A 13503-nucleotide genomic window follows, 5' to 3' on the forward strand; every position below is an offset into this window, starting at 1 on the left:
TTTTGACAATTGTGATCTAGACACTGTTAGAGATGCTTAAAAACATGCTAAAAAGCTCTCAAATGTTAGCAGAAATTGATAGTTTTTGTTTTTAATTCAGTACCGATAGGGCTGTGCAATTAGGAAATTTCGAAATTTCGATTTCGGCTTTTAACGATTATGAAAAACCATTAATCGAGATAAAAGATAATTCCATCACGTACCGCCCCCTTTCCAGTTGTACACGAGTGAAAACTCTTTGCCTCTGCAAAGCTCATATCCACGTGAAAATGACTAAAAGCATGTGCGGTAATGTAACTTTTGCAGCACGGGATGCGCATCATTCCTATTTTTAAAAGCGCAAAAGAGCACGTGCTGTTGTGTGTGTCCGCGCGCCGCACTTAGCCTCGGACAGCAGAGCACACACACATCTAACGCGCACTTAATGTGAGCGCTTTAATGGTCAAATACATGCACATTTGTGTCAGAGCGCGGTGATTAGTGATTATTCATATTAACCCTCATTTGTGTAATGAACTAACAAGTTGAGAATCAAAAGACACGAGAAAGAGAAACCATATCAAAGCCGCACAATTCTTAAAGTGACAGCGTGCGATATTCCTGCTGCTGCCGACTGTTTTTATTATTAATCAATAATAAAATCAAAAATATGGTGAAGACACTTAAAGCACAGTTTAAACAACAGATTTAATAACTCATTTCTAATAACTGATTTCTTTTATCTTTGCTATGATGACAGCAAATTATATTTTACTAGATATTTTTTAAGATACTAGTATTCAGCTGAAAGTGACATTCAAAGGCTTAATTAGGGTAAATAGACAAGCCATTATATAACAGTAGTTTCTTCTGCAGACAATCAAACATATATATTGCTTAAAGGGGCTAATAATATCGAGCTATTAAAATTGGTTTCAAAGTATTCAAACCTGCTTTTATTCTAGCTGAAATAAAACAAATAAGCCTTTCTCCAGAAGAAAAAATATTATAGGAAATACTTTAAAAAAAACCCTCTGTTAAACATCATTTGGGAAATATTTATAATATAAAAATAAATTCACAGGAGGACGAATAATTTTAACTTAAACTGATAATCGTTTTGAATAATCGTGATTACATTTATGACCAAAATAATCGTGATTATGATTTTTCCCATAATCGAGCAGCCCTAAGTACCGATTGGTATAGAATTCAATACTTTTGACAATTCTAGTCCAGACACTGTATTAAAGGTTTAAAAACATGCTAAAAAGTGCTCAAACGCTAGCAAAAATTGACCTTTTTTCAGTACCGATTGGTATAGAAGTCGATACTTTTGACAACCCTAGTCTAGACACTGTTGGAAGTGTTTAGGGGGATGCTTACAAACGCTCAAATGTTAACAAATGGTTGTTTTTTTGTTGTTTTTATTTTATTTCAGTACTAATAATTACCAAAGTCGATACTTTTGACAATTCTAATCTATACACTGTTAGAGATGCTTAAGCATATGGTAAAAAGTGCTCAAATGTTAGCAGAATTTGACTTTGTTTCAGTACCGATTGGTATAGAAGTCGATACTTTTGACAACCCTAGTCTAGACACCATTGAAAGTGTTTAAGAACATGCTAAAAAGCGCTCAAATGTTAACAAATGGTTGTTTTTTTTGTTGTTTTTATTTTTATTTTATTTCAGTGTTGATAGCTACTGAAGTCGATACTTTTGACAAATCTAATCTATACACTGTTAGAGATGCTTAAGAATATGGTAAAAAGTGCTCAAATGCTATCAAAAATTGACATTTTTTCAGTACCGATTGGTATAGAAGTCGATACTTTGGACAATTCTAGTCTAGACACTGTTGAAAATGTTTAAGAACATGCGAAAAAAGTGCTCAAATGTTAACAAATGGATGTTTTTTTGTTGTTTTTTACTTTATTTCAGTACTGATAGCTACCGAAGTCGATACTTTAGACAATTCCAATCTATACACTGTTAGAGATGCTTAAAAACATGCTAAAAAAAATTGCTCAAATGTTAGCAGAAATGAATGGTTTTTGTTTTTAATTCAGTACTGATTGGTACCGAAGTCAATACTTTTGAGTAGTCTAGACTCTGAAGGAAATGACAAATGCCAAAAGATGAACATCTCTGAAATGTGTAGAATATAAAGGACACTTTGCTACATGATAAATCAATGCATGCATTCTCCAAACCGCTTGTCCTATACAGGGATAAACAGTCATTTTTCATTGAAATCTGCTGTCTGGCTCGTCTTGTATGGTCCCTAGAGTGTGTTAGACCTTAAGCATCAGTGAAGCTGGGAATACTGGATGCCTGCCCAGAATATAAACCCCCTTGCAGAGTCTCCGTAACCCTGCTGCCTGCCTTTCAAAAGTCCTTGATGCCTCAGAGGCACAGAGAAGCTGTGACGGCCAGAGACAGTTTTGCTGGATAAATGTCAACATGCATGATGGAGCACTTAATACAATTGAAGTTCATGACGCCTCAATGGCTGACGCATGGAGATAACAGATGAACAGCACTGAGCAGACGGAGAACAAGTTCACTATCTCCCGTGTCCTCCTTCAGAACAATCGTGTTTGATGACAGATCAGAGCCACATGATTCACTTCATTAAAATTCATCTGAAGTGAATCTGCCCGCGCTAAAAAAACAGTCCTGACTAAACTACAAACACCAAGACTTACACAGCACTGTAAACAAGGCCAACACTAAAAATCTCATTTGTTACTACTGCCATAATTCCTGCATATAAATAACATCACAAACCAAACCATGATAGACTATTAACAAAATGGTCGCATCCAAAATGTTAAATTCTGTTATCACTAGCTGGGTTTCCATCCTAACGTGAAGCAAATGCTTTAATAAAAAACAAAACAAATGTGAATTTCCATCAAGTTGTTAGAGTGGCTGAACGTAGGATTGGTAACCTAGCAACCAAAAGTAAATAAGGCAAGCATAATGACGTCACGTCGGTGTAATGTTTGCTTTGTTGCCATCTCCCATCTAAAACCACTTCAAGCAAGCGTAATAAAAACTGTTTAGGAATTTTTATTTAATATTTGGCATTTCCATAACTCTTCTCATGCTATATTCTAAAATGTGGATTAAGACAATATGATGGAAACCCAGCTACAGATAGTATCAAAACCATAATACATTCTTTAGCCCTATTCAGATGACAATTGTTCCTTATGGGGTAAAAGAAAAATCAGCTCTTCGGTGATTAAGCCATGCTTTCGGATTAAGATGATTCAGTGGTTTGTAATGAACTCGGAACTGTCTTACATGACAATTTGCACGCTCAGCTACCCCTGATTACAGTCACGCTATAATCACATGGGGTGTTGGCATGACAACAGCTAATTACGTACTTAAAAAAGGTGGCTCAAAAATAAACTACACAGACAATTAATTTCTAGCACTTCAAGTGTCCATTTTTAATACAACTACCATGAAGTACAATTTAGAAAATTTGATTCAGACTAGAGCTGCACAATACATTGAAAAATGATCGTTATCGCAATAATAGTATATGCAATATCCATATTGTAGAGAGGTGCAATAAATTAAATAAAGTTGATGTGCCAAGCATTTGTGTATACTTAATGCATAAGTTGCTTATCCAAATCTGATTAATTAGATGAGGCCTTTACTATCTTCATCCCCGCCGTAGGAGCTGTTAGCTAAAATGAAGCTGAAAAGAAGCTGAGAGGAAAATGACAACAGCCAATAACAATCAGAATTTATGCCAAGGTTTTTAGTCATTCGTAATGTTTTAGAGTCTAAATGTTTTGGATTTTTAAGATTTAATAAGCTCAGAAAAATATCTATTGTTTATTATAGTATGATCATTAAAAAAAAAATTAATTGCTGATAAAAGGACATTTTTAACGTCAGTTATATAGTCAGAAAAATGTTATAGCAACACTCAACAGCATCACATATTGCAGATTTTCACAATATCGTAAAGGTCTACACAGACAGAAATTAAATGACCACACAACTTCTGTGTTTGTCAAAAAAACTAGGTAACTCAGCCAGGGACTTTCACTTGGTTCCTGATAGATAAACACAGACATCCTGTATTCAGATGGCTATAAAGTCACCATCTACCCTAGGGTGGTCAAGCTGGTTTGAGCTGGTCATTCCAGCTTGTCTCCAAACTTGACAAAACCGGCCTGGACGTTGCTAAAACCCCTATAAAACCAGCCTAGAAATGAGTACAATTTCTATAAATCCAGACTAAAAATGGCTAAAACATCTATAAAACCAGCCTGGAAATGGCTAAAACAAACCCCTATAAAACCAGCCCAGAAATGGCTAAACCCCCTATAAAACCAGCCTAGAAATGACTAAAACCCCTATAAACAGGCTGGAATTGGGTAAAACGCCTATAAAACCAGCCTTGAAGTGGCTAAAATCCCTTTAAAACCAGCCTAGAATTGACTAAAATCCCTATAAACAGGCTGGAATTGGGTAAAACCCCTATAAAACCAGCCTTGAAGTGGCTAAAACCCCTTTAAAACCAGCCTAGAAATGGCTAAACCCCCTATAAACCAGCCTAGAAGTGGCCAAAACCCCTTTAAAACCAGCCTAGAAATAGCTAAAACCCCTATAAACAGCCTGAAAATGGGTAAAACCCTATAAAACCAGCCTAAAAATGGCTTAATCCCCAATAAAAACAGCCTGGAAATGGGTAAAAACCCTATATAACAGTCTGGAAATGGGTAAACCCCTAGAAAACCAGCCTGGAAATGGGTAAACCTCTAGAAAACCAGCCTGGAAATGGGTAAAACCTCTATAAACCAGCCTAGAAATAGCTAAAACCTCTATAAAACCCAGCCTGGAAATAGGTAAAACTCTATCAAACCAGCCTAGAATAACCTCTTTAAAACCAGCCAACTTAATAATTGTATCATTTATTTGAAATACACAAACAACAGCAATACATGTTGTGAATGAAACCGTTTTTAAACAAGATCAAGGGTCTCATTGAAAACAGAGATCACTACTTTTCTCAATATGAATTTAGTTTCTACTGGATCAGTACAATTTGTATAGTGCATTTTTACAGTAATGCATTTTATTCATTTGGATTATTTCAAAGTGTTTTTCAAATAGCACGTTTACTTAACACTGATGATGAGGCATGAATTAAAATAAGAACATTTACATTTCTAGTTGTTTTTAACATCAATTTAAGGACACAACAGTAAGAAAAACCTCAGTAAGATTTAGAAAGTCTCTTAATATGATGACTCTTATGACCATCTCCACTAATAATGGTGAAAGCTAACAATAATAATAATGACTTTCAATTGTTCTCTCGCGTATCAGCGTTCATACCTCATTACAATAATTGATGTTACTGTAACAGATGACTGCATGCATGAAACATGAAGCAGCGTCTCTGCATTAGTAATCATCATACTTGTGTTCAGCAGCACAGCAACGCCCCCCTTCACGAATCCAGCAGAACATCAGCACTGCATTAGCTTTCATATGATGCTACTGCATGAGGATCGACACAATAATTATATGGATTTCAGTATTTATTCACCACATTTATAAGACAATTAACGTCGAAAATGAGCTTTGGATCAGTGTCCTTAAAAATCCCTCATTCATTCAACTAGTCCCTCAAGAGCGCGGTAAATGTACGGATAACCCAGTTTATGGATGTATATTGTTGGTTAAATATTGTAGGTTGAAAATACAACATGTTTTCCATGTTTTGATACACAAGACGGTGTCTACATGTCTGAGTTATGACATTAAACAGTCAAAATTGGGTGTTAAAAAGGCGACCTTAAACCAAAATATACAGACCCTGAAGTAAACATAAACAAAGACTGAAAAGCCGTTATATTAAAGCGGTCAGTGATGTTGTGAACGGTGTGTGTGTTTAAATATAATGTGAACACACACATGCAAACAGGCGTCAGCTGTGGAACATGAGTGTGTGTGTGTGTGTGTGTCTTCTTACCTGAATCGGGGAGAATCTTTAATACATTCCTCAAAATCCACCGTCATGTTTGCAGGTATTCCGTCTTTCAGTTAAAATTAAAGCAGCGCATTGCCGGTGGCTGTAGTGCGACTGAATGTGAATCGCCAGTATATCCCGTTCCCCGGTAAAACAGTGACACTGTGACACACTGATCTGTGTGTGGATTCGTTTCAGCGCTGAGTGAGTTTAGGGACCGTCGTCAAATATGCGGTAAAAGATTACGTTGAGGAAACGTCATCAAATGCTTTCCTTTTACTGTGGCTTTTTTCACACAGCAAATGTGTGTGCAGTACACATTCGGAATATTTGTTTGTGTTTGTAGCCTAAGTTTGCTAATGTGCACAGCTAACGTAGCCCTGCTGAAAAATCCAGTTTAAACCAGCCTAGGATGATTGGCTGGTTTTAGCTGGTTGACAGGCCTGGTTTTAGAGGGGTTTTGGCCATTTCCAGGCTGGTTTACACTGAAAATTACCAGCTAAACCATCTTAAACCAACTTGACCAGCCTGGTTTAAGCTGGACAAAGCTGGTTTTGGCTGGGCTCCCAGCCTGGCTAGGCTGGTCAAGCTGGTTTTAGCTGGTCATCTTCCAGCCTGACCACCTAGAACCAGATTGCATGGCTGGAAACTAGCCTGGAAATGGCCAAAACCCCTCTGAAACCAGTCTGGTCAACCAGCTAAAACCAGCCAACCAGCCTAGGCTGTTTTAAGCATTTTTTTCAGTAGGGAGACTAACCACGTTCTGTACTTTTTTCTCTATTTAGCGCATTCAAACGACCACTCCTCCGTCATTGAAAGCCAGATAAGCATGTATGTGTGGTCATTCTCTGGGGAAATACCTATTGCACAATCCAAATTTTGATTTATGTCTTTTGGACCAGTAGTTTCTGAGAAAAGATGGGAAAAGTACCGCCCTCGCATGTGTATGAAAGATGATAGGTGTTAACGGTGTCCCGTACACAATTAAAAGAGTGTTCTGTAAAGGGCTCATAACTTTAATTCACTGGCAAAAATGGGCATTGTTTGAAGATTATGTCAAAATATACTATTATTGTGTTTAACTTGAAGATAATGATTTATTTCCCAGCTAACAGAAGACCAGCGGGCCACTGGCAGCCCGCCGGCGGCAAAGTCGGCGGTCCTCTGGCGGGCGCCGCCCGCGGTCCACCGTCAATTTGCTCATCGTTATTCCAGCGGCCCACCATCGGCTCCCGCCGCTTTTCCGACGGTGGTCCGCCATCGGACCGCTGGTTTTAAATAAGTGTCTGCTGGCGGCCCGCGGTCAGTCCACATGTCATTTTTAAATATTATATTAGCCTTTACAATTGTATTCAATATAAATATGTCCAATAATGAAATCAAGTACAAAATACTTAATCATTGTAACATTTATTTATAATACTGCATAACGAACATACATTAAACACTTATTGAAATGTTTCAAAAACACATACGTTAACAAATATAACAAAATAAATATAAAATACATATAAAATACATATAAAATACATACAAATATAATATAACAACATACATACAACAGTTACATTTTACAGTAGTTTTATAAGTAATGTTAATGGTTTAAATATGAACTAATATGAACAATACCTGTACAGCATAATTTATGTACAGCATTTACTAATGCATTAATAAAATCAGTCATGCTTGTTAACATTAGTTAATACATTGCGAGTTAACATGAATAAACAATTAACAACTTTTTACCATTTACCAACATTAGCAAAAATGAATAAATACTGTAATAAATGTATTGTTTATTATGTTAGTAAATACATTAACTAATACATACAACCTTATTGTAAAGTGGTAGCCATTTAACAATGAGTTTTCTATAATAAAGACAAACTTTGAGACTTCTCATAATAAAAATAAACTATTAAAAAAGTTTGTATTATTTATATTTTAACATTATTATAATTCTTTATTATAATATTATATTAAATTATAACATTCTTATGACATTTAACGTTATTATAAATAACATAAAAATAAATTACATTGCGAATAAATATTAACATATAACAATAAATCTAAACGTGCATTATTTTTACAAAATCAAACTGTAAAACATCTGGAGGTTATTAATAACTACACTGGGGCAGCACAGTGGCTCAGACTGTCACCTCACAGCAAAAAGGTTGCGGGTATGAGTCTCGGCTGGGTCCGCTGGCATTTCTGTGTGGAGTTTGCATGTTCTCCCTGTTTTGGTGTGGGTTTCCACCACAGTCCAAACACTTGTGCTATAGGTGAATTTGAACATAGTGTAGAAGTGTCTGTGAATACGAGAGTGTATGGGTGTTTCACAGTGCTGGGTTGCAGCTGGAAGGCTGTGTAAAACATATGCCAAAGTAATATTCAGTTCCTTACGCTGTGGCGACCCCTGATATTAAGCTGAAGGAAATGCAGGTTCTTTTGTCTGCCCCCTCATGATTAGCAGATCCTAATAAAAATGTCTTTAAGGCTCCCTTCCGCTGTCTCTCTTGTAGCAGGCTTCTTTCTTATCCTGAAATAACAGAATCATCAGTCATTATTTTTGTCCATCATCAGTAACTAGATCATTATTGACATTAATGTTTGTATTTTTTATTGTCTTTTTATTGGACATCAAGACTGCATTGATTTGATCGATAACATTAATTTACAGTTTAAAAGTAACACTGAAATATTTTTACAGTTTAAAATAATGATTTTTAATTTCAATGCATTGTAAATGGTCCATTTGAGTATTAATAGACTGTCTGCTTAATATCTGTTGATTCTGCTCCTTCAACAGACATTAACTGACCCTAACCCTAACCCTTAATTTACCAAGTACATGTCAACTTACACCAACCCTAAACGCAACCCTAACAGTCTACTTATAATCTAATGAGAATTAGATGGCATGTAGATGCAATGCAGCTTAAATTCAACAAACAGACCATCAAAATAAAATGTGACCATATATTTTATTAATGTGAGGTCAAAGCTGATTTGTTAGCATCATTACTTTAGTGTCAGATGATCCTTCAGAAATCATTCTAATAGGCTAATTTGTTTGATGCAGTTGATATTAATATTAACATTAATAAAAGTAATCATTGGGAACACTTTTAAGTGACACTATAATATTACTTACCTTGAATGAAGTCTGGCAAGGAAAAACAAAGTGGTAGAGTGAGTGGAGTACGATCCAAAATCTAGAAAGAAGTAATAAAAAATATATATATTACTAACACATTTTAAGAAATGGATACTTGTATTAAACAAGGGTGCATAAAACAGATCAGAAGAGAGTTAAGATTTCTGATTCAAATACTTTTCAATTTAAACTTTCTATTCAACAATGAATCCTGAAATAACAAAACATGATAAAAATAAGAAACCTTGCTTGATCAGCAGCAAATTATGAATACAATATTACATTTTGGACTGGAGCACTGACGCTGTAAATTCAGCTTTGAGAAAAGCAATGTAAAAAATTGTTTAAAACCACTCACTTATGTTTGGATGTCAAAACTAAAATAACTGCAATCAAGACATGTATCAGATGCATAATAATGTAGGGATTTCTTATAAAAATGCACATGAATCTATTTAACAGTTAAATATAGTCTTACCTGTGTTTCCTCCAGCTCTGTGATTAGCTCCCTTCATCTTGGCTCTTTTCTTCTGTTGTAGGGGTAACGTTAATTTTGTCACTCCTGAAACCACAGAGCACTTTTTAAAATTAATATTAGTTTACATTACTGTGAAATATCAAAGTAACACGTATGTACTAACTTTAACATTTTAATTCGCTCTTGTTGACAGTACAGTGCTTATTTTAGACTTAATAAAGTAGACTACCTCCAATAAAACATTGTCAAACCTCTCATCTACACATAAAATGTAATTAAAAGCCAACACTTTTATAAACAATAGCTAGCCTAATGCTAACGTTACCTCTGCTAAAACTCTAACGGACTTTTTCCAAAGACACAACAGTCGCTATAAAAACATGTTCAACAGAAATATGTCAATTACCAGTAAGAAAAGTGTCAGAAACAGTTATATGTAACATTTGCGTGATTTTAGCGACTAAACTTACCTGAAATTAGCGAAAACTGCCGCATGAGAGAAGTGCTGTTGACGATCAGGTGTCGTGTCTTAGCTCCGTTTCCATGACAACGCTCTCTGCTGCAGTGCTTGAATGGGGCTCGGTAATGGACACTTTAAAGTCACGCAGCATTTACATAAACATTTAAACAATTCATAAACATATTAAATAATGACATTTAATATTAAATCTTGATTTTTAAACTTAATTTTGTTTTGTTTTAATAATAACCTGTTATATTAAAAACCTCTTGTAGTTTTATTTACTAAACTTTGCTTTTATTAATAACTATATTTTTATTTAGTGCCTCATTCGTTTAAAATGTAAAAAGTGTTAAACAAAAGTACTTATATCAGGTACAGAACAGCCAACAACATTAAAAACATCACCGGGTGGGCCATCGGTTAGCCACTGGTGTCCAGACGGCGGTCCACCCACGGTAATCCGCTGGTGGCGTGCCACCCAAAAAACGCCGGTGGGCCGACATAACTTTTAGAATGGGCGGCTTGCCGCTGGTAAGCCGATGGCGGTCCGCCCATATCAAGCCGCTGAATTTGTGCCGACCAAAAAACGCCGACGGTCCGCCAACTCATTGTTTGCTGGGTTAATAACTCTTTCATGAAAGTTTGAAGTGAAATAACTTTGTAAATTTGTATATAGTGCTTATTTTATTACAGCATGACAATTTAAATTACATTCATGCAAATTAACGCTAACTTGACTGACCTTTCATGAATATAAACATCAATGCACAAATATTATCCAAACAGCGTTTGCAGCCAGTCTCTCAGGCTCTCTCTGGTGGAGAGTTGCGCCATGTGGTCATCACCCACAACTGACGTGCAAATATCCCCATTTCAAAGCATTTATTCAACAAAAAAAAAAAATTATTTAACAATTTGTGATGACATAATATTCTCTTCACTTCATAAAGACTGTAATACTGTGTAATGCATAAATTAATTGCAAATGCTAATTGTCGTTGCTTTAAATGTCTCCCCTCCCAAGCGACACTTGCCCCTTTAGTTTGCCCACTGTCTATTTTCAAGCACATTAGGTGGACGTAACAAACTTACCGAATTTTCTTGGAAACATATAGTAGGAAGGTCTCTGTTTTGCTTGGGGTTGAAAGAGTAAGAAATAAACATTACATAGATATATAGCTTGCCTACGATCCGTAAGTATTTATTTAGAGATTGGCGTTAAAAGGTAATCTGTACGGAACATCGTTGTGTATGGAATATTGTTAGTCTACATCACAGCAAACGTGTGTGAAGCACACATTCGAAATAGCCTAACTTTGCTAATGTGCACAGCTAGTGTTTGTCAGCCAACGATAAATGTCAGGTGAAAGGTTAATGTGACTATTTTCAATTTCATCGATGTTGTAATGTGATTAAAATACAGTCTGTTGAATTTTGTAATAAAAACTTTTGGGCTGACTGACTGAGAATTAATAGTCATTGTGCTGTGTAGTATACGCCATTAGATCTTCGCTAGTGTTCGCTTATAAGGTATATGCCGAGTGTTGTACGGTGACCCGTTATTGTGACTTTTTTTCATTTTATACGGTTCCGTTTACAGCATCGATGTAGTAATGTAATTAAAATACATCAGTTAAACAGACTTTGGCATTCATTTAGTTGCTCAAGCGTAAAACGAGACAAAATACTGTTTACTCGCACACACCCATCTGAATCAACAGGCTAGCGCAGAAACTTCAATGAATATACTGGGGGTAAGGCTCATTTTTTAAAGACATGGCAGAGGAAATGTAATTTAATGCAGTGCTTCTTGTACAATCTGAGATTTATTTCCGATATCACTCAGCCAGTGGAGATCGCTGATTTTTATAAAAAACAGACCTTAAACACGCTGATTTTTTAATGGCATACAGTTCACCGGAAGCGCTTAACTCAGGTAACTGACAAATTAAAAGTCCTTTAGCATACTTCCGCATATACCCTATTATTGTTATACAGTGTTACAATCTAGACCTTACCATGTATCTGGTGGAAGAATTAAGCAAATTTTAAAAATGTATTTATTTGTAGATTTCAATACATCATCAAAATTTAAATAGTTTGAAAATAACATATTAAAAAAAACTATTTGTAAATATCTTAAATGGCCAATTCTACTGAAAATGAAAGATATGTAATTTAGGGTAATCAGAAATATCCAGCAGCAGAGATTTTACGAAAAAAATCTGATTTGAGGTAGACTCTTGTGTTTTTTGTTCAGAAGAGCCTGAAACCATTGAACATTTATTTTTCTCTTGTCCAGTCACAAAAAAAAGCTTTGGCAGGTTGACAATTGCAGTTGGCTAAGTAGCAATATAGATACTGACATTCCATCCCTAAATTTGATTAAGGTTTTGGTTTTCGCAGATGGTTTTCCCAAAAACATTTAATTGACGTTAAACATTATTATTATTATATGTAAATGTTATATACACAGGGCGACGCTGTGGCACAGTGGGTAGTGCTGTCGCCTCACAGCAAGAAGGCCGCTGGCTCGAACCTCGGCTGGGTCAGTTGGCGTTTCTGTGTGGAGTTTGCATGTTCGCGTTCACGTGGGTTTCCCCCACAAGTCCAAAGACATGCGGTACAGGTGAATTGGGTCGGCTAAATTGTCCGTAGTGTATGAGTGTGGATGTTTCCCTTGGGTTGCAGCTGGAAGGGCATCCGCTGCGTAAAACATATGCTGGATTGGTTGGCGGCTCATTCTGCTGTGTTCATTCTCGGATTAATACAGCAACTAAGCCGAAGAGAAAATGAATTATATACACAAAAGTAAATTAAATAAGACTAAACCTGTGATTAATTGCTTTAAAAATGAATGTAAAACATATTTAGAGTCTTTAAAAGTAGTAGGCTATCCAAGGAAAATAAGGCTACAGAGGAACTATACAAAACTATAGCGAAGTCTCTTTCCATTTAAAAATGTATCCTAATTATTTTTATTTATTTTTATTTGTGTGTGTGTGTGTGTGTGTGTTTGTGTGTGTGTGTGTTTAACCCCCTAAAAGTTTTTTTCTATTTACACTGTATCAATTGCACTGTATAATGTAAATGGGATTAAAAGTGTGTGTATATATTGCTTTATACTGTTTTTGTTCCCCATTTGAGTTTGTAAATTGATAATGTTAATAAAAAAGTATCTGGAGGAAGCGGGTTTTTAAAAAAGTTTTTATGTCGTCCTGCGATACCGCCTGTACATTTCCAACACATAGAAAACAAACATTTAAAAAGTAAGCCCAACTCCATATAACTATAAATACTGTTTATATGATGAACAGATCCAAGTACTGAAATCCAATATATTTTAAGCAGCCTGGAAGGTGTTCTGTTGTTTTTTTAATCAGGCATCGCTTCGGCTTCTAAACGTC

At 35.7% G+C, this 13503-nt stretch overlaps 1 protein-coding gene across 1 annotated transcript in view; it reads right to left on the reverse strand.

The window, feature by feature from the left end:
• Positions 1-6186, reverse strand: part of acap3b (ArfGAP with coiled-coil, ankyrin repeat and PH domains 3b) — a 113013-nt gene extending 106827 nt beyond the window's left edge. Inside the window, 1 exon segment of the mRNA NM_001083015.1 lies at positions 5996-6186. Coding sequence (NP_001076484.1) covers positions 5996-6042 — 47 coding nt within the window. The 5' untranslated portion in view covers positions 6043-6186.
• Positions 6187-13503: the final 7317 nt, after the last annotated feature.

The sequence above is a fragment of the Danio rerio genome, chromosome 11, assembly GCF_049306965.1.
Source record: "Danio rerio strain Tuebingen ecotype United States chromosome 11, GRCz12tu, whole genome shotgun sequence".
In the NCBI taxonomy this organism is placed as follows: Eukaryota; Metazoa; Chordata; class Actinopteri; order Cypriniformes; family Danionidae; genus Danio; species Danio rerio.